This window comes from Sorex fumeus, unplaced genomic scaffold, assembly GCF_029834395.1.
Source record: "Sorex fumeus unplaced genomic scaffold, SorFum_2.1 ptg000008l, whole genome shotgun sequence".
Lineage (NCBI taxonomy): Eukaryota > Metazoa > Chordata > Mammalia > Eulipotyphla > Soricidae > Sorex > Sorex fumeus.
This window is the reverse complement of record NW_026606065.1, coordinates 89,851,014-89,873,127: the sequence shown is the minus strand read 5'-3', so window position 1 is coordinate 89,873,127 and position 22,114 is coordinate 89,851,014. Positions and strand designations below refer to the sequence as shown.

At 41.2% G+C, this 22,114-nt stretch overlaps 1 protein-coding gene across 4 annotated transcripts in view; it reads right to left on the bottom strand.

The window, feature by feature from the left end:
• Positions 1-22,114, bottom strand: part of DCLK1 (doublecortin like kinase 1) — a 405,267-nt gene that overhangs the window by 179,768 nt on the left and 203,385 nt on the right. For all 4 annotated transcript variants that reach the window (XM_056109146.1, XM_056109133.1, XM_056109140.1 and 1 more), the window contains exon 4: positions 9,011-9,110. In XM_056109146.1, coding sequence (XP_055965121.1) covers positions 9,011-9,110 — 100 coding nt within the window. The remainder of the gene's footprint in view (positions 1-9,010; positions 9,111-22,114) is intronic.

Below are 22,114 nucleotides of genomic sequence, written 5' to 3'. Positions count from 1 at the left end.
TCTAAAGCTGGGAAAAACCAAACTTACCACATCAAAGAATGGTGGAATGCTCTCAGGGAGATTCCCCCAAAGAACTCACAAAAAACACCCCTAAGAAGACTGCTTTAAATAATAACTGCCCACCAGAGGCCTAAAACCACTTTATAAAAATACAGTCCAGAAAGCAGTTATCACCCTCCTTTGCTCATTGTCCTGCTTCAAACTCCTTTTAAGCTATCTCGCCAGTCCAAGAGACCGGGCTCCTATCCAGATTCTGGGCATCTTTCTGGTATTCCTAGTAATCCTGTGGTTTTACATACCAATCCTGAAAAGATCAGGAAAAAAACAGGGAGGAGGTGAGTGAAAAGAGTGAAGGCATTCATCCATCAAGAATAAGGACTCAACAAACAAAAAAGTAGGGCCTCTTTCAAATGTAACTAATGTAGAGATATGAAAATAACAACTCCAATTTTAAATACAATTGTGAGTGACTACTGTAAATGACTTAGATATTTTCAAATCTGGTTAATATGGTGAAATGTAGCCAGAGGAGTTCATAACAGTTTTTGCTATCTTAGGAAGGAACAGGAAAGTCTGATGTGACCTTTTGATATATCACCTAGGGAAAACAAATTATTTTATCATATAAATTTATAATTATGGTGGGAGAAAACATTTTAATGAAAAAACCCATAATTATTGTGCATTCAATATGCTGTTCACCTAAAGGTTTAAAAAAAACAGTCAGAAGGAGATGGAGGCCTCAGGATAGTAAGTTTCTTGAATGTGTTTAACAAAGAAGTGGTGGTTGCGGGGCTGGGAGTGGGGGGGAGGGGGAAATGGCAGAGGGTGATAGAAATGACTAGAGACTCTTTAAAGACAGGAGACACTTATGTGCAGCTGTGAGTTGAGGACTGAGATGGAAAGGATAGAGTAAAACAAATAAATTCACAAGAGCAATAATAAAGGTACACTGATAAGGCAAGTTTGCAAAGGAGAAAAGAGAAGACAAGATCAAGAATATTCTCATTGCTTTTAGGGAGGAAAAGAGACTCCTTTTGCTTTCAAAGATGAGGAAGGAGGGTAGACTATAAGTATACATATGGGGAAATTTTGGTCTTAAAGAAAATGAAAATAAAATCCTGAGAATGACCAATCACCTATTGTTCTAGGAGAAAAGTCCTCTAGAATAAGGACAGTGCTATTTATTATTCTGGAGAGCAAATTTAGGACTCCAGTATACAATTTGGATTAATTTGGGGTCAATTAAAGAACACATTTGTTAACAATCAGCAATGGTGAACAGTGGAATTTCCCGTCTTATAAAGTTGTAAACTGCCATCAACAGTCTTTGCACTGGGAATGAATAAACTACTTTTGCTATTATCTTGGGGGAATTCTGCATTGAGAGGAAGTGAACTAATGACTTCCAAGGCTCATAAAGGATTCATTTTCAATGTCATATTTTGTAGATTTTTTTCCATGTCAACAATTCAGGTGTCACGGTTACTGAATACAATAAAAAGAAACCCATGAGGACCAGAAGAGAAAGTGTAAAGAAAATATTGCATGTGTTATACAATGTCTTGATTTTCTAAGTAGAAAACCATCTATTTATAGCACAGGAACTAGCTTGTGTTAGAGTTAAATTCTGTCTCTAAAGGATAATATTCTGTATGTCTCCATAGTTTGGCAGTAGATTAAAATGAAAAGTATCGTTATGTTCTGGGAAACCATATTTATTCATGAGCTAAAATGAAGCTTTGGTGAAGGAAGTTTCCTCCAGAACTCTGTAGTTATTCAAATTGGAATTTGCAGACAAGAGTAAAGCACAGTGGCCAACGTGCTCTCTATGGAACTCAAATACCACAGAAACTTCTACTTCAAATTCTACCCTGCATTCCACCAATCAAGGAAACCAGTAATGGTCACAGCAGATTTTCTATAGTACAATAAAATGCCACAGAAGTCTGACAATTATTCAGCAAGAAAGCAATAACCTTTCTTTGAAATAAGAATTGCATGTTCCTAGAATTAACATCTATTGAAACAAAATATTCCAGTAAAACGACCATGCATCTCGAAGAAATCTGTCCACAGATTCAATTAAAAAGTTAACGTGTAATTCAATTAGCATATAATAAAAAGAATTGTCAGTCAGTTATAACCATTAGTCATTTTACCACAATATTTTCCAAAAAAGATAAAAATACACAAGACCATTAAGTAACATTTAGTATTCTGAGTCAAAGTTCCATAGTAAAGGTCTTTGATATCTTTAGAAAGAGCAATATTAAAAGTGGCATGAAATGCCACCCAGTGAAAAAAAGCTACTCCAGCTTACCTTCCCAACAAAAATACCGAACGTCCTGAACAAGCACAATAACCTCTTAGCATCTGTACTGCAAACCATAGTGCACAAAAGGAGAGAGAGAGAAAGTAGAAAGGCGCCTGCCATAGAGGCAGGCAGGGGGCTGGGAGCGGTGGGGGGTGTGGGACTGGCAGAGGGTAGTAGGAGGGAAACTGGGCACACTGGTGATGGGAAATGTACACTGGTGAAGGGGTGGGTGTTGAGCCACTGCATGACTGAAACCCAATCACGAGTAGCTTTGTGATGGTCTGTCTCACAGTGATTCAGTTGAAAATAAAAGGGGCACGAAGTGTCTTATTTTATATAAGGCCGACTCTCTGCTTCTATTTATGCTGAGCACAGTATCGGTTTCTATTGAATAAATGGATGGATACACAATACATGAATTTTGCTAGCAGTAATTCAAACACCGCTTGGTGAGAACACGGGATTTTGTGTTTTTGTTTAATTTTTTGTTAGCTACTGTGTATTCGGGCATTGCTCTGGACGCAGTTCATGGGTCTCTTTTGGGGCTGAGGATCAAACCAGAGTCTCCCACATGCAAAGCATGGATGTGCTTCTATCCTTTGAGCTTTCTTCCTGAGCAGAAACCAAGTTTTCATGGAGACTCAGCATCTTCCAGGTGTTCCAAATAATCTTGTGGTATTCTACCAGTCCCACCCCCAGCCCCGAGCAGCAAGACCTTCCAGAAATCTCCTTGGCCAGGAATAGTGTGGATGCAAGGCCTGGCACTCCTGTACACTGACATTTTTTAAAAGCAGACTGGTTCTCTATGCGGTTTGCTTTAATCTTCCAGAGTCCTTCCAGAGAAGGGTGGGTTTGTTCAAAGTTCCCATAATTCCTCTTTTACCTCCACCTCAAGAATAAAAGTTGAAAGTGGGAAGAAAGCAAAAGATAATCACTTTTTTGTTTAAAGGAGCACCGTGAGTAAGTCTTGGGGACATCTGCCTCCAATTAAGCCTAGCAAACGAATCTCCATGGCCAAGTCCAGCTGCAATCCACTAGGAGGTATATTTCAGCTGAGGTGTCATTCACTAACATCATTCACTGAGTAATAAGGAACACAGTTTTGAATGTGCTTTGACATTTATTATCTCATTTGAGATCCATTACAACCCAGGAAAAAAAGGTGTTTTACAGAATAGGAAGCAGGTTTGAAGTCAGCAAGACCACACAGAGAGGAGGAGAGAGAACTTGGACTCAAACTAGGTCTTCTTATACTTTACCAATACTCTTTTTACTTCTCTGCATTCGAACCCTATTTTCTTATCACCCGAGTTTGAAAAAGCCATCAGGATGCGGTAGTGAATGGTGCCTGATAAAGTTTCTGTAACTCTCATCCCGGACACGGTAAGTGGTCAGGATGGAATATTTCTAGAAACTTTTCCAAGTGGCTCCTGGGGTGTAAACACACAGAGATCAGTAAGAGAAGCTACGGAAATGTCCCTGCCAGAATTACATACCTGGAAGTTCATTGTATGAGAGATGGGCCTGTCTCGTGCAGGCAGAAGCTGAACCGGCTCCCCTGAGAGAGTCTGCATGTGAATGTGTGTGTAGGAGCACATGTGCACCCAGACAGCACTCATTATGTGTGCATATGCACACCCAGGACGACCACTTCAGTGCAATTTCATTTTCATTAACGTTTTTGGTGACAATTCAATTTTTTATTTTATTCTCTTAAAAGTTTTCACTTTTATTTTTTGCATTTGTTTTTATGTGACCAGCCTCACAGAGCTTCAATAGTATAAATGCTGCCATTGAAAAATAAACAGAATTTGAATTCTCGGTTATTTGAATTTCTTCTCATGCAACACTACTATATATCGTATGGATTTGATATAGCATTTTTAATTTCTTGTTTCAGCCAGCCTCTGTCATCTCCAATCAGAGATGAAAGCTTGTGTAATATGATACGCCCATAGCAAATGAGCCACATCACACTTTGGCTCACCAAAGGCCTTCAGTCAACCCAGAGTCATTTTCACACGTGCTATTATTAAAATGACATTTCTCCCAACACTAGCTCTCAGCACTAGTTTCCTATTTTATAGGGGGAAAAAATCTAGCTTTTTTTTTTTGCTTTTTTTGGGGGGGATCACACCCAGCAATACTCAGGAGTTACTCCGGGCTCTGCACTCAGGAATTACTCCTGGTGGTACTTGGGGAACCATATGGGATGCCGGGCATCGAACCCAGATTGTCTGCATGCAAGGTAATCCGTCGTACTCTTACTCCGCCCCCCATAATCTAGCTTTTTGTTTTAACAACAAAACCTACTTTTTGCTTTCACCAATTTGATTTACCTCCTTAGATTCAATTCACTCTGTTAAGGTCCTATTCGGTCTGTATCACATTGGCTTCCACGCCAGAGGACTTCATTTGCCTGCCATTAACATTCCTAAATCCTAGGCTCCCAAATGAGGCATTTCGATCATGCTCCGCAATCCAGAATCTAAGGCAGAGCTCTTGGAATGATTCTCAGGGGGCAAAAGTACTTATCTTCAGGGGTCTTCTGGGTCGGTCCTAATGGAGATCTCCTCCAGCATATTTGACATCAACCTTCAATCAGTACTTTTTACAAAGGCCCCCCCCAATGCCATGAAGTGTTCAGAACATCCCACAACACTCTCCTGATCTCTAAGGTGAGTGGTTATCGCTGAAAAGTCTTCGCCTTGTCACAGCTCAGAAAGTATGTTCTATTAGTAAATATAAAGCTAAATCAGAGCTATATCTCTGAAACTCTAAAGACTGGTTTAGAAAAAAAGACAGATGAAAATCAGTTTAGCTGCTACCCAAGTTCAGATAAAATCTGGAGAGCTCCAAACAACATCTGTTGTCGATTGAATTGTGGACTTAAAAAAAAAGAGAAAAAACCCCCACGTAGACGACCTAAGCCTGCTACCTTTGAAAGTAACCTCGTTAGGAATCTGCAGATGTAATCATTCTAAGATGAGGTCATACAGGATGAGGGTGGGTTTCATCCCAGCGTCATAATACGAGAAATCTGGACAGCCAAAAATGCATGTAAAGATGGCAGCAGGGATTGAAGAACAAGGCAGGTCCAGGATGGCCGACAAGGACTGGGAACCAGAAAAATGCATGCAAGGACCTTCCTTCAGACTTCAGAAAGAGCTCGGAGCTGCCTGTTTAAGTTTTGATTTCTGGCTTCCAGAATTGTGAGGGACTAAATGTCTCTTGTCTTGAGCTACCCGATTTACGACGCTGCGAAGGTAGCCCTACGAAATTAATATAATGTCTAAGCAAACTTCTGCCATTGAAAGTGATGCCTGTTAACATGAGAATCAAGAGAACTCAGCAGTTGGTAGAAAGAGAAGATAAGCGTGATCTAAATTCCTGAGCAGCAGGCAGGCCTGGCAGGGGAAGGCTAGCAGAGAGGAGAGGGGCTGAAGACAGTGGACTCACAACTTTGGGGGTATTAGCTCCAAGACTCACACCGGTGACATTTTGTGAAAAGCTCATGGCCAAGAAGTTCACTGCCCTTCTCAACAGGGAGGGAGGCCTTTCTCAGCAAAATCTGGTCACAATTTAAGGGCAAAAAATTCCATATTCGTTGGTGTATCATCAACAAACAGGAGCAAAACCATGTTCGAGCTTCCTGTCTCCAATTTGGCATTTTCCTTAACTGTGCTTCATCGTTCTAAATTAGACACCCATGAAGGAAGGATCTGCTGGCCTGACTGCAGCTATATATAGTGTTCTAGCCACCATTTCCAAGGTGTTAAGATTCTTCTGATTGATGACGATATTGCTAAAATGGTTATATTTTGGGCTGGAAATAAAGGAGGAGAAGAGGAAAAAGCCTGCTCTTTATTCTCCCTGCCCCTATGTGAAGAATTAGGGAAGGAAGGCAGCTCCCTCACAGTTTCTAATATTTATCTGGCACCAATGGAGCCCCGGAAAACGTATGTTTGTAATGGCAAAACTCCTTGCTGGCAAGACCATAAGTGCCGTCTCCAGAAGCTTTCCCAGCAGTAATTAGGGGGATGTATTATATTATTAGTAATCCAGAACACACTGGGAGTGGGTTAATTTTGAAAGATAAAAGAAAAGTGCTGCCTTGCAGCAAAAGGCCACTTCATGGTGCCATTAAGCCAAGCACAACCCTGCAGGAGTATTAATCCTAAAGATGATCGTACCCCCTGCCGACTCTCCTTTCAAGAAGCAATGCTGCAAGAGGCCAAATGAAGCCTCCATGTGCAGATACCATTTAGCAAGTACAGATAGGCTGGCCTAAATCATGCTCAGAGCACTTAGAAAAAGATTCGAATTTTAATACATTAGCACTAGAACATGCTGTACAAGCCAGAGGGAAATTGCAGTTGTCGACATGTGAATTTAGTCTCAGGGTAAGTTCATCCAAGGAAGTGAAAATCTCAAATTAGATTCTTTCTGCTCCCTACTCCCTTCCCCATCCACGTGCTTCTTTGAGGATGGGGGAGGCATTGTTACTCAGCAAATGGATTTCAAACCCAGAAATAATTAGGGGATGTTAATCGGGGTAAAGGATGTGAAGCCTTCCCTCAAACACTTTGGAGGTATTCATAAAAGGGCCAAACTATCAACACTAGGCATGATGCTTTGTGCATGTGTGTGTGTGTGTGTGTGTGTGTGTGTGTGAGAGAGAGAGAGAGAGAGAGAGAGAGAGAGAGAGAGAGAGAGAGAGAGAGAGAGAGAAAACACGCATGCTGCGTGCACTCTTTGTTATTGTTGTATTTCGGGCCACATCCAGCTGTGTTCCGGGTTTATTCCTGCTTTTGTGCTCAGAGATCACTCATGGCAGGGCTCAGAAGACCATATGAGGGATGGGGGATCAAACCCAGGCCGGCTGCATGGAGGGCAAGGGGTGTGCACTCTCTTAAGTGGAAAGGATTCTAAAAAGAAATCAGCAGGGATTTTTCTGGTATCTTCTGTGTTCTCTCAGAAAGCTGGCCTGCAACCACAGGAGCGGGCTGCGACCCCTGGGTGGGAGGCACATGGTTCGGGGAGAGGCCCACCTCTACCTGGGGGCTGGGGAGACAAGGGCTGGGGGAAGACCAGGACAGGCCTGCTGATTGCAAACAGAGCTGTATTCCAATTCGAGTTTGACAGGCTGTTTTCTGTATCAAAGCGATAGACGAAACTTTCATTTCAGAATACATCTGTGCTCACGGACGATTCTATCAGAAAGAGCTATTTTCTTGAAATTGAAAGTCAAGGTAGTTAATTTTTCTCAAAACTGTGCTGTCAGCTCTTCTGCCTGCCTTTAACATTCAGTTGTTCACACTAAGGCAGAGGGGCCTTCTCCTGGCTAAGAGGAGGGGCAGGGAGAAGCCCTCCACGAAGAGCACTGTATGTGTGATGGATTTGCAGAAAACTTTGCCCTCAAAGGGCACTGACTATCACAGAAAAGATGAAATGGATTTAGAGGAAGGGAGATTCCAAACCACTTCTCCAACTAGGGCCAAAGTCACTTAAATCTCTTCAAGTAAGACTTCTATCATAATCTCTCTCTCTCTCTCTCTCTCTCTCTCACACACACACACACACATACACACACATAAATATCATCCATCTATCTTTAAGTCATCATCATCATCACATTGTACATCTATCATTTTTTATCAGACACTTATCTGAAGTTTGCATGACAAAGGGAGACTCCTAATGTACTCTTAACCTCAATACTGCAATTTTTACAAGATAAAATAGTGTGGCATATTTGAGAATGTATAGCCAATATGTATATCTTCATATATTCCAGATACCCGAAGAGAACATGATCTACCATAGAGTGGAACTGCTACATCACATCATTTATCCAAATGTATTAATACTTAATTTTCTGTCAGTTACTTTTCCAAAAACTCACTATTTTTTCACATTTATCTAAGCAAGTAATAACACTAATAACTTCGAAAAGCATTTCTAGCTATTTAAATTTGATTTGTCAATAAATATGTATTACACCTTAGTTAAATCAGAAGATCAAATAAAGCTCTCCTTATTCCATGCAATGAGCTTTCCTGTAGTGCAGTTAAGATTGAGATAATATGGTGTATCAGAAAAATCATTCTTGATGTCATAACCTTTGGTATTCATTTTCTAAGGCACATCTTTCCCACGTTATCAATGATCCCTTTCATTTATCAACTGAAAACAATCAGATGTAATTTTTAACTGAAGGATGTTCTTTTAGCAACTCCTTACAGATGTCAATGACGTGCACACTGCCATACTTAAAGGGAGAGGGATACTAGACCTCTTTTTGTTAGTACCCAAAAGGAGGGAAAGCTAGACCGAGCAGCATATGCAATCATTTTATGATTACAAATCTCTCAACTATCAATTTTGAGAAAATGATATTGCTAGAAATGTAGAAATCCCTGGCTTTCTATAGAACACCAATTTAGTTATGAAATGGTTATAAATTAGCCATTGGTAATTTACCCTTCTAAATGATTTAACCTTTCCAATTATCATTTCATCTGTTTCCTATATAAAAAATATCAAAGAAATTCGAGATATGGAAAAGACATGCTAGTCGAGGATCTGAAACTGATTTGGTAGCTTTGGAGTTGACATAATCTTGGCCTGGTGCAGTTCATTTTGGAAAGCTGCCTCAAATTTCCCCTGGTTTTGAACTTTTTTTTTCCTTACCACTTTCATCTAGCAAGAAATCATCCTGGTAACGGAACTTCTCCGGTCCACATGCAATAAAAATGTCATCGTCACCAAAAAAGTCCTGAAGGCACATCACCTACAAGAGAAAAGCATGGCACTCAGCAAGGGGTCAGCAGAACAGCAATTACAACAATGCATCCCTGCAAGTAGACATCTGCATAAAGCCACTTCCCGTCTAATGGAATCAACAGGGCAGTTTCTCCCGAGGAATTTCAAAAGAAGGTTCCAAGCATCTGTTACTAGTAAGAAACATGTTGTGTTGCAGTGGTGCAGGAAGACAGGATAAGGAAAATAGAACCGGTAACTGTCCCATTTATTGCTTGATATAACATTAAGCTATGAGGTGAGAGCCCTTTATTTTCGTAATAAAGCAGATATGGCAACATGTGGAAAAGGAACACTCCTTTCTTCTTCTGAATGTAATATTCCTTGACAGCTATGAAAGTCAGCATGTGATTTTAGCAACAAATATGTCTTCTCATAATTGATGCCATAGTAGGCACATGATGAGCACGGATTTGAGTAACTACTGCAGGAAAATATGAAGTCGTGTGACAGTGACTATTAGGATCTACTCTACCTCCAGCTGCAGCCAAAATGGAAGATTTCATAAAGGGAACAATAGCAAAAGCGACTTCTTGAGATTTCGCGATAGAGACCCTAGTAAACATCACTCTGGCTCGGGTAGGCCTTAACACTTCCATGCTATCTGATCTCTTACAGTCAAGCCAAAGGAGAGCTTTGAAACAATCTTTGGGTATTTATTCAACTTCTCTTCAACTGAGAGGCAACTGTCCCCTTTTCAAGTGAAGGTGGTTGGAACCATTTTGAGCATTCTGAGCTATCTCTGGCTCTGTGGCATAACAGTACATTCATAATGTGGGTCATGCCACTGAGGCCGCAAGACTGCTGCTGATTCCTATCTTTCTGTCTTTTCTTTGACCTCTTGAGGTGAATCATAGAGGAGTCAATGAAGGCTCCTATTCAGAACGGAATAAAGCATATTTTTCTAATAGCATTTTCCCTTGTCACTTCAAGGACCAGATGCCAATCTTTCTGGGCTATCAGACTCTTTTATCCTGTATTACCATTAGCCTCCTTTGTCATTCTCTCCTGGGGAACCCTACTCTGATACATCCTTTGAGTTGTAAGACTGACAGTGGTCAGCCTGGGGAACATAGGGCTCTTCAGAGTCCACTTTGATCCATTACGGTTAGTCATTCCAAATCATCTGATTTCCAGAGAATTCCTTGACTGTGAGGTTAAGCATGACATTTCTACAACATTTTGGTTATGGTTTAGTAACATATAACCATGCTAATCTCTCTTTGGAAGCTGGAAAAACAGAGGTGATTTAAAAGGAACATTGTTAATTTCCAGAATGATGGATTATAAATCTTCAAGAGTTTGGGTGGAAAGTTTCAGACGTCTTTGAGTTAAAACCAGTCTCTTAGAGTTCAGAAACTGTTCCTGGTTTCTTTCCTCTCTGTGATTCCAGCCATAATCCTGCCCATCTTTATCCTTATGACATCACAGCCCTACTCCAGCTTTCCTGAATCTTGGTGTCAATTAATCCACCCTGTCCAGACTATTTTCAGGCATAGCTTTTCACTTGACGCATGTATGTCAGGTACAAAACAGACAAGACGTGACCCTTCCTCAGGTAGACAAAATGGACATGAACCCCCCCAAATACATATTCTCTAAAGGGTGAGTGATTGAAAACTTTTATGAGGAAAAAAAAGATTCTATGACCAAATGGGCTTAGGCAATACTGAGTTATTTTTCACATGCTGGTTTCTTTATTTCTAATCTTCCTAGTACCCTTCATTTGCACCAGAATTACAAAAAGGAGAGAGAAAAAATGCAATGTTTCTCAAAGGGATCTACTCCTGGAATGTGTTTCTCACTCAGCAGCACATGGACCAGTGTTTGCTGGGGTTCTTTTGGCACCACAACTGATGGCCACATGTGAAAAAAACTCTGAGGGCACTGAAGAAAGAACAGCTCCTCTCTCCTTCTAGACAGCTTGACTTCTCTAGCTGATAAATATTTATTTGCTATTTTGTAGGATTTATTTGAACAGTTAAGATGAACCCACTCTCCACCCTCATGTGTGCTAAAGATGATGCTGACAAATCTCTGATGAATAAAAAAAAATGTTGTTTCTTTAAAGAACATTGTCCTTTCTTGCCATGTAGTCTCATTTGCATTTTGGAGTATCAGATCACTACCCAGAACACATTCGGCTGTGTGTGCTGAATACTGTACTACTACTTAGCGAAGAAAGAAATATTATCATAACTACGGCAGGTCAGGAGTGGGTTGTAAGCCAGATACCTTCCCTTGATTTATTTTTGTTGCTTTTCTGTTTGGGGAGTTTTTCTTAGTCGGGCTGCTCCCTGAGCATGTTGAATACACTAGGGCCAGACCAGACAGTGCTAGGGAGGTGATGAAGTTCTGGGGATCAAACCTGGGGCTCTGGACATGACATGCTCCAGCCCTGGAATTATTTCCCCAAGTTTTCTTCCACTGAATGTCCATTACCGCCCTCCATGTCTGAGACTCAGAGACCAGAACAAACAATGATCCAGCTTGGATAGTTTAAGTATAATTCTGTTGGCAAGTGGGACATGAAATATGATGAACTTTTGATGATCTTTCCAGCTCCAGGATTCCAAGAACATGAAAGGAATCTGCGATTGTTAAGGAAAAGTAACTGTCATCACCCAGCACAAAGAGAAAGGGAAAAGGCATTTGTGAGCCAAATCATGCATATCCATTTACCCTTTAGTCCCCAGGGACCCAAATCAATGAACTACCAGAGCCTGCCATGCTTTCTGGGATTTTCTTTAGTGTGGGCATCATGTAGCTGTTTCCCTGTTCACAACCTCCCACATCAGAAGGAGGGTCTAGTCAGCAGATCAAATCGGAATGAATGAAAGGACACCTTGTTCAAAGCACTAAAACAGTTGACAGTAGGGGCTGGAGTGACAGTACAGCAGGGGAGCACTAGCCTTGCATGTGGATGACCCTGGTTTGATGCCCTGCACCCCATATGGTCCCTTGAGCTCACCAGGAGTGATCCCTGAGTGCAGAGCCAGGAGAAAGCAGGATGTGCAAAACCCCTCACTCCCCTGGCAAAAAAAATAAGGTTGGTAGCAAAGAGAGTAAAAATAAAAGTAGACTTAAGATGGATTTCATAGGCTCTGCACTAAAATTGCCTATTATCCTTTTCTCGCAGGCCCATGTACAAAGGTGTATTCCACAGAATTTCGAACACACTGCTCCAATTTCACAGTCCAGCCGAAAGGAACGTACATGACACTCCTGTGAATTGAGTCACAGATGCTGAGTCAGAAGGCTGGGCTGCAGCTCTGGCTCTGTCTCCATGGCTGACCCAGACAAGCTGAGCAATCACAGTCAGCTTCTTGCCATGGGTCCTGCATCAATTAGGTCCCGGCCAAGGTAGCGTGTCCCTGGGGCACATGGCTAGTTATTTTACATCATGGAGGCATCTGCTCTGGTTCAGTGCCCTAAGAGTGATCAAAGCCAAGCACTGAACTAATGCATGCTGTCTCTTAGAAGCTCCTTTCTTGTGCCTCAGTTTACCAGCTATTTTCAGGCATTAAGACCTTGAATTAGAAGAGAACAATGCCTCATAAATTTAAGTGATTTTTATTAACCTCAAAGCACTCTTACTGCCAAAGAAATAGAAATGTCATGTCTCTCTAATATAAACAAAATTTAAAGAAAAGCATAGAAAGTAATTTTTGAGCTAACAAACCGTTTTCTTTCTTTTTTTTTTTCTAAGTAGATTTGGGTATAACAAAGCACATGGGAGCAGGGGTTCTGCAAAGGAATTGTTTTTGGTGAAGGGACTGCTTTGAATTAGCATAAAAGTATTGGTGCCAATCTAGAAGAAGCTGGTAACATAAAATGGGGGTCTACATGTACCAACTGGCTTCCACTGAAATGATACTGTGAGCATTAGGCACTGGGAAATTCATCTGCCCCCACCATTGGTCTAGCCCTAAGAGCCACTGTCACCAACTTTTAGTTTTGTGTGAACCAGTGATTCTGTCTTCTGTAGAAATGTTCCTGTGCTGGAAAAAAGCTGTGTACATAGTATCTGCAGTTCATAAAGTAGGTCATCAGTTCATAACACATGATTCTTCATAATCAATTAATCTACAATGTTTGATGATTATAGGAAGGTATAACCCCAAATAAAAACATTTCATTTACTGTATCTGAGTTAGTCTTCAAAAATTCTCACAATAGATCCACAACTCCAAATCAGAAGTGATTGTATGGAGCCAAAGCAACAAGTTCAGCATGTAGGGCACTTCTATGCGGCCAACCTGGGTTCAATCCCCAGGACCCCATATGGTCCTCTGAGCACCGCCAGGAGTCATTCCTGAGTGCAGAGCCAGAAGTAACCCCTGGGTGTTGCCAGGTGTGGTCCAAAAGCAAGCAAGCAAACAAACAAAAACCCACATATGATTGTAATGGCCAGGTGAATGAAGCTTTGATTAGAGGACAGGATACCTGAGTTCTGAGTCTTGATCTGCTAACTGCACGAAAAAAAACTTGAACTTGGTATTTAAACCCTCTTGGCTATCAGTTTCTGTGCTGTTTTGAACATGCTTTAAACAGTAATTATATAACGAAACTATAAAGGGAAGATAATCTATTTTAATTTGATATAGCCACAAGAATATTTCTATAAACACTAGTATGTTTGATCCTTAATATACAAGATTGCATTTAATCCTCTTCACTAAGGAGACTGACTCTATTTGACAATAGCTAAAGTCTATTCCCATTTTTCCGATCAAAGAAACAGAACCAGTTTAAACAGGAAATCAGTACTAATTGGAAACCAGGTGAGCTGAAAGAGGCCTTTTGCTATTAAATCGCAGGAAAACAAATCTGTACAAGTGCATAGAAATGTGTGATCTTACCCTTATGTATCATAAAGTCCAGCTGATATGATAATTGATAATTATTTATATTGTGTGGTAGTCGTTTGTAGTAAGTATCTAATACAAAGTGCTAAAAGCAGTCGGAATTACTTCTTTGATTCAAGGAAAACACATTCGGCTTTCTGGCTCCGTGTGAAATCTGAATTGGTCTTTTCTATTAAACTGCCATTATGTACCCTCCTCCCAGGAGACTAAGTGGATTAGAGGAGGAAAAGCCCCAAACGCTGCGCACAAATATGGACTTCCTCTCCTCTGGGCTTCCGGCTCGAGTTGCTCGGCAAGGGCAGAGACTCAGACAAAGGCAATAACAGCATCTGCTATTTACACATTTCTAAAGCAGGCCTGTGGCATCCATTCCTCCTCACTTGGAAAGAGATCTCCATGGCGACGCTGACATCACCGCGCGGGAGAGATGCTGGGCGAGCCTGGGGCGCATTTTCTTGACCAGAGCGCCCTCTACCGGGAGACGGGAGATGTCTGCATCCTCGCCCGCGAGCAGCCAAGCCAAAGCCAGGGTGTCTGCATCCTGCATCTAGGCTTGCCAGAGGCAGTAACGGGTTTTACCAGTACTCAATATACTACCGCTACTTAATATACTGTGAGTTCACAAGATAAAAAGCAAAATCCAAGAAATTTCCATATATTGGAACCACTAATTCTTTGTTTTAACTCTCTCCTCCCTCCCTCTCTCCTCCCTCCACCCCACTCCTCTCAGATCTGTAGAGATCACTTCCAGCTGTGCATGAGGGATCATGTGGTGCTGGGATTTGAACCCTGGCCTCTGGCATTCAAAACAGATTCTCAGTCTACACAGCTTCCTCCCCAGCCCTTTTCATCTCTCTGTCTCTCCTATTAAAAATATAAATATTTTTCTTTTTTCACTTTTTTGGAGGGAGATTTTGGGCCATACCTAGACGTGCTCAGATCTTACTCCAGGCTCTGTGCTCAGAGATCACTCTTATCAGTGCTCAGGGGACCAAATGTGGTGCTGGGGACAGAACAGGACCTGGCTGCATGCAAAGTATCTAATACACCAGCAAGGCCCCATTTTCTTTTTTCTTGCTGTCAGATAAAGAGGCTAGAGTTAAAATTAAAATGTTCATGCTTAATGAGATACTATTTACTAAATAGGAATGCTTCTATTTTTAAAATACATTTTCCTGTGTGTAACTAAGGCACCAAAATCAGCCTCCTTCTTTTCACACAATTTATATTGTGACCATTTCAATTAGCTTGCAGTTAAAACTTGGCACATATGAGCTCCTCTTTATGCCAAACCTTAATTTTAAGGTTTCTTTTCCAATTGCATTTCATTCTTGGCTTCTTTCTCCACACACAGCATTGAGGATTATGCCCCATACAGTCTAAGTCAACAACTGAATTTTTCTGTTCTATAATCATGTGATTCCACATATTTCTGGTTCTAAAATATGACTAAAATAAGTTTTATAGCAAGGTATTAGGAACATGTCATAAAAATATAATCTCCATGAGTCCACTTTTTCTTGGAGGATAAACAAACAAATGATAATCTACAATAGTTTTGTCAAGGTAGAAATCCCTGATTGTTGTCTAGTTGTTTGGTTTGATTTGGGACAACACCCAGGAGCTCAGAGGTTACTCCCAGCTCTGTGCTCAGGACTTACTCCTGGCAGTGCTTGGGGGACCTTATGGGATGCTGGGGATCGAACCCTGGTTGACCACAGGCAAGTCAAACACCATACCTGCTCTGGACCCTTCTGGTTTTTTGTTTGTGTGTTTGTTTTTAAGAGAAACATTGGTTCTTTTGAGGAGGGGAGGAACACCCAGTCGTGACTATTTCTGACATGTTGCGTGGAGGCGGGCTGGAGGGTGCTCAGGGGACCATGCAGTGCAGATGATAGGAGAACCCAGTCCTCCTACATGCAAAGCATGTGCTCAAGCTCTTTGAGCTATCTCGAATGCAATTAAAAAGTAATTATCAATATGGGAATGACAGAGGAGAAAATAAAGATCCACAAACTACTCCTTTAGACTTTGGAAGCCAAACAATTGAAGAGCTTCCTTATTTTTTTTCCAAAGTGGAAAATAAAATCTTTGGATAGTGGCTAGTAAGCTAACATCAGAATAAGAAGCTGAAGCTTACAGAAATGAAAAAAAAAAAAAGAAAATGTTCTCTCTTGTAATGCAAAAGCAGCTCCATTTTCTGGGTCAGTTAGAAAACAACAACGATTGTGGATGAGCTGTAAGAGTGCAGGATTCCTTGGGTGTGTTCTCCAGGCTGATGGAGGGACAGGAAGGCAGGTTTGGGGATGGCGCTCTCCAACACAGCCACTCCACCTCCTGGATCACTGTCTTGTCGTGGACTCACAAGGAGCCAAGTGGATTGCAATGGACTCTACAATGATTGATCTTTTTTTCAATGAATTGTTAACAATCCATTTCCTTTATTTCTTTTCATTTGTAACAAACTTATAAAGTTTAACCAAACACAGAGTTAGATCCCCAGGATCACACAGGTGCCTCACTGCCCCACTGCCCCAAAGCTTATAGCCCCCTGGTGGCTCCTGGTCAGTGCTGAGCTAGCAACCCTGGGGGTGGTCCCAGGCTTCTCCAGCAACCCTGGATGTAGACCCTAGAAAAACAAGCAATCGGGACTGAAAGTGAGGCACTGGAGATAAGATAGAGAACAAATAAAGAAAAGACTTTAAGGAAAGGGAAAAGAAGGCTAAGCCAAGCAAGGAATCTCCCAGATGATGCAAGGGGTCTCCTAAAGGAGGATTCAAGTGAAAGGCAGAAAAGTCCTTCTTTTACTCTTTTCCAGCCTTTCTTTATGATGTTCCAAGAATGGGGGTGATTAACAAAGAGGAAGAGATGCTGAGAAGATTATTTTCTGGTGTTGGGATCCAGCAGGGCCAAGCGTAATCCAAGTTATCAGGCACCACCTTCTTAGAGCCACACTCCTATCTCGCCCTACCTGTTTCTATCACAAAGAATGTCTGATCCTCTGGTCTGTGCAAAGAAACCCAGCCCTGGTGGACCACCTCAGGATGGGAGCAGAGTTCTGAGTGTCTAGTCTGAGGCCCCACAACCAGCCCCACACCTCCCCCACCAACTCGTGCACATATGATGAAATCCCAACCATCAAAATGACGGTATCGGGCAGTGATGCTTGGGCAAGTGATTCTGTTAGGACAGTAGAGTTCTCAAGAAAGGGATTAGTGTCCTTACAGAAAAAAGTCAAAGAGATCTACTCCTTCTGTTATGTGAATTTAGCACAAAATCACAGCTCTCTAGGAAGCAGGCCTGCACGAGATGCCAGATTTTCTGGCAACTTGATTTTGAAATTTCAAGCCTCCAGAATCATGAGAAACAAATTTCAGTACTTTTAATCTGCTCTCTCTGTGGTATTTTGTGACAGCACTCCAAATAGATGAAGACAATTATGTTTAACACGAAGGGTGGCCAAGCCTGTAGACATAAACATATCTAAAATCGTTTCTAAGTTGCAGAACAGAAGAAAATGTTGTCACTCATAAGAACAGGAACGGGCCTTGAAGGTTTGTACTGAGATCAGTCACAGAAAAGGACAAACACCACATGATTTCACTTACGTGTAGGATCTAAAACACAAAAGAAACCAAAGTTGTAAAGAGGGCAGATCTGTAAATAGCAGAGGGAGCACAGGGAAATGGATGAACAAGACTCAGAGTACAAGCCTCCAGCCAGGGAATGCAGAAGCAGAGAGAGCAAAGAGTTCAGCAGGGTCCATAGCAATATGATTGTACTACAAGTCATTGGGGGCAGAACAGAAACAGACACTGTGACTATTTTGTGATCAAAATTATGTTGAAGAGCACTCTCCAGAGTTCCACGGTGCGTGACCACCCAGCCCCCACCTTTCCTCTGCACAGGTGCGTCCTTCTGTGCATTCCCGTCTGTTCCAGCCCACTCCCCCCATTGCCCTGCCACCTGGACAGCTCCCTGAGAGCACTCTCCAGAGTTCCGTCACAGTTCTATTTCCCACTCCCAACCCTCTTGACTCACATTCCAACCTTTATCATCTAATTCTGTGGGAAAAGTCCTGGTCGCCTCAAACACAGTATGACAATAATCCACTGGCCTACTCCAATTCCAACAAAAGACCAATATGCAAGAAGCTGTCCAATATAAAAAGAGCACCTCCTCCAACGCTTTACTAGATGCTAACATAAGACACAGATTAATGTCTGAGAGGAAGGAAATATTCTAGAAGGGGAGGAGGGCGACCACCATCAACCGAGCTTATTCAGAATCCTTTCCTGCAATAAGAGGGAACAGTGCTGGTGAACTTCAAGGTTTTACCTCAAGACAACCACAACAGCATGAGGAAACAGCGCAAATCTCCTCTATGAGGAGAGGACGAAGAAAAGAGTCCTGAATCCTCAAAAGGGGTTACCCACAAATAAAGTCTCTCAAATAAAGAATTCTGAGATGAAATGCTGAGGATGTTCAAGGAACTACTCAAAGAATCAATGGAGCAGACATCCAGAAAATTAAAGGAAGAAATGAAAGAAACAGTGAATGGATAGTTGAGAAAATACAGGAAAAAATGAGAGCAGAAATAAGAACGCTACAAAAAGAAGTGTCACAAATAAAGGATTCGGTAGATGAAATTAAAAACTCAGTGCGTGCCCTCAGCAGTAGAATGACTACAGCTGATGACAGAATTAGTGATCTTGAAGATGAACAACAGAAATCTTACAGGCAACAACAAACAATGGGAAAAGAACGCAAAATAGCTCTAAGGCGAATCAGAGAACTAGGGGATGACTCCAAGAGGACCAACATTAGAATCATTGTAGTACCAGAAGGACAGGGAGGCAACCCCAGTGAAAAACCCACAGTGAAAGAAATCATCGCTGAAAAGTTCCCAGAGCTAAAGAATGCAGCCATCCAAATCCAAGGAGTCAGAAGGGTGCCAGCTAAAAGAGACCCTAACAAAAACACCCCAAGGCATACCATAGTCAGAATGATGGATGCCATGGATAGAGACACAATACTGCAAGTACCACAGTCAAAGAAGGGAATCACATACAAAGGAGCACCCCTTAGGTTTACAGCTGACCTATCAGAGAAAACCCTCCAAGCCCGAAGACAATGGTGGGACACAGAGAAAAAACTCAATGAAATGAACGCCTCACCAAGAATACTTTATCCAGCTAAACTCTCACTCAATCTCGATGGAACGATACACCATTTTATAGATAAACAACAACTCAGGAACTTCATAGACTCAAAACCAAACTTAAAAGAAGGACTAAAAGGGCTCCTGTAATTCAAGAAGGAAAACACTCATAAGCACAACAAACCCCTTGAAGAGAGATGGCACAAAACCCCATGACAATAATCTCTCTCAATGTCAATGGTCTAAATGCACCAATCAAGAAACACAGAGTGGCAAAGTGTATCCAGAAACTGAAACCAACATTCTGCTGCCTACAAGAAACTCATCTGAACAGTCAGAGCAAATACAGACTCAAAGTTAAAGGATAGAAAACAATCCTGCAAGCAAACAACTCCCTCAAAAAAGCTGGGGTGGCCATACTAGTATCTGACAACATAGATTTTAGATTGAAAAAGATTAGAAGGGACAGCGAAGGTCATTTTCTATTTATCAAGGGATATGTACAACAGGAAGAAATCACACTCTTCAATGTATATGCACCTAATGAGAGACCGGCTAAATATTTAAAACAACTGCTAACAGATTTTAAGGAGGACATCACCAGCAATACAGTATTAGTTGGAGACTTCAACATCACCTTATCACCTTTGGATAGATCAACAAGAACAAAACTCAGCAAGGAAACACTGACTTTGAAGGAAGAAGTAGAAGAGAGAGGGCTAACAGACATATACAGGGCTTTACACTCCAAAAAGAAAGAATACACATTCTTTTCCAGTGCAAACAGAACATTCTCTAAAATAGACCATATGCTGGGTCACAAAACATACCTCAATAGAATCAGAAAGATAGGAATTGTATCAGCTATCTTTTCAGACCACGATGCGCTGAAGATAGAAGCAAATCACAAACAGACATGGAGAACCAAATCAAACACCTGGAAATTAAACAACTCAGTGTTGAACAATGAGTGGGTCAGGAAGGAAGTCAAAGAAGAAATCAAAAGATACCTGGAAACAAATGAGAATGAAGACACAAGCTACCAGAACCTATGGGGCACAGCTAAAGCCGTGTTAAGAGGGAAATTTATAGCTTTGCAAGCATTCCCCCAGGAAGGAAGAAAGGGCCTACATAGAGAACTTGACTTCACAGCTCAAGATCTTAGAAAAAGACCAACAGAAGGAACCCAAACCTGGCCAAAGGAAGGAAATAATAAAACTTAGAGCAGAAATTAACGACATGGAAACCCAAAAAACAATCCGAAAGGTCAAGGAAACCAAGAGCTGGTTCTTTGAGAAAATAAACAAGATAGTTAAACCACTAGCAAGACTCACAAAGAAAGAGAGAGAGAAAACCCTAATAAACCGAATCAGAAATGAAAAAGGGGACATCACAACAGAAACCAAAGAAATTCAAAAGATCATTAGAAACACTTTGAAAGTCTATAGGCCACAAAACAAGAGAACCTACAAGAAATAGATAAATTCCTGGATTCCTACAATCTCCCAAGATTGATCCAAGAAGACTTGGAATACTGAATAGACCCGTTCATATCAGGGAAATCAAAACCATAATCAAAAGTATTCCCAAAACCAAAAGCCCAGGACCATATGGATTCACTAGCGAATTCTTCCAAACATTTAAAGAAGAGCTGTTGCCAGTTCTCCTCAAGCTTTTCCAGGAAACTGAAAAAAAAAAAAAACCAGGAATCTCCCAAAGAGTTTCTATGAGACACATATCTCCCTAATACCAAAAGCAAATAAAGAAACCACTAACAAAGAAAATTGCATTCCAATATCTCTGATTCGAAGATCCTCAACAAAATATTATCAAATAGAATCCAACAACTCATCAAAAAGATCATACACCACGACCAAGTGGGATTCATCCCAGGAATGCAAGGATGGTTTAACATTTGGAACTCAATCAACATAATCCATCATATCAACAAAAGTGAAGATAAAAAACATATGATCATATTAATAGATGCAGAGAAAGCATTTGACAAGCTCCAACACCCGTCTATGATGAAAGCTCTCACCAAAATGTGCTTAGAAGGAACTTTCCTCAAGATAGTCAAAGTCACCTACGACAAAACTACTGCAAGCATTATCCTCAATGGGGAAAAACTAAGGGTCTTCCCTCTAAGATCAGGGACAAGACAAGGATACCCACTCTTGCCACTTCTGTCCAATATAAGTTCTCGAAGTACTTGCAATAGCAGTTAGGCAAGAAAAAGATATTAAGGGCATTCAGATAGGAAAGGAAGAAATCAAGCTCTCACTATTCGCAGATGATATGCACTATATCTAGAGAATCCTAAAGCCTCTACAAAGAAACTCCTAGAAACAAGACTTGTGCAGTAAAGTCTCAGGCTAGAAAATCAATACCCAAAAATCTATGGCCATCCTATAGGCAAATAATGAGACAGAGGAAAGAGACATGAAAAAAGCAATCCCGTTCACAATTGTGCCCCAGAAAATCAAGTACCTCGGAACCGGCCTAACTTAGGAGGTAAAGGACCTCTACAAAGAAAACTACAAAACACTACTCCACTAAATAAAAGAGGACATGAGGAAATGGAAACATATCCCCTGGTCATGAATAAGAAGAATTAACATTGTCAAAATGGCAATACTCCCCAAGGCACTATACAGATTCAATGCAATCCCTATAAGGATACCCATGAAATTCTTCAAAGAAATGGATCAAGCACTCCAGAAATTCATTTGAAACAACAAATGTTCATGAATAGCTAAGGCAATTCTTAGGAAAAAGATGATGGGAGGCATCACCCTCCCAAACCTCAAACTCTAATACAAAGCAGTAACAATTAAAACAGCATGGTACAGGAACAAAGGCAGAGCCGCAGACCAATGGAACAGGGTGGAATATCCCCACACACAGCCCCAAATGTATGAACATCTAATCTTTGATAAGGGAGCA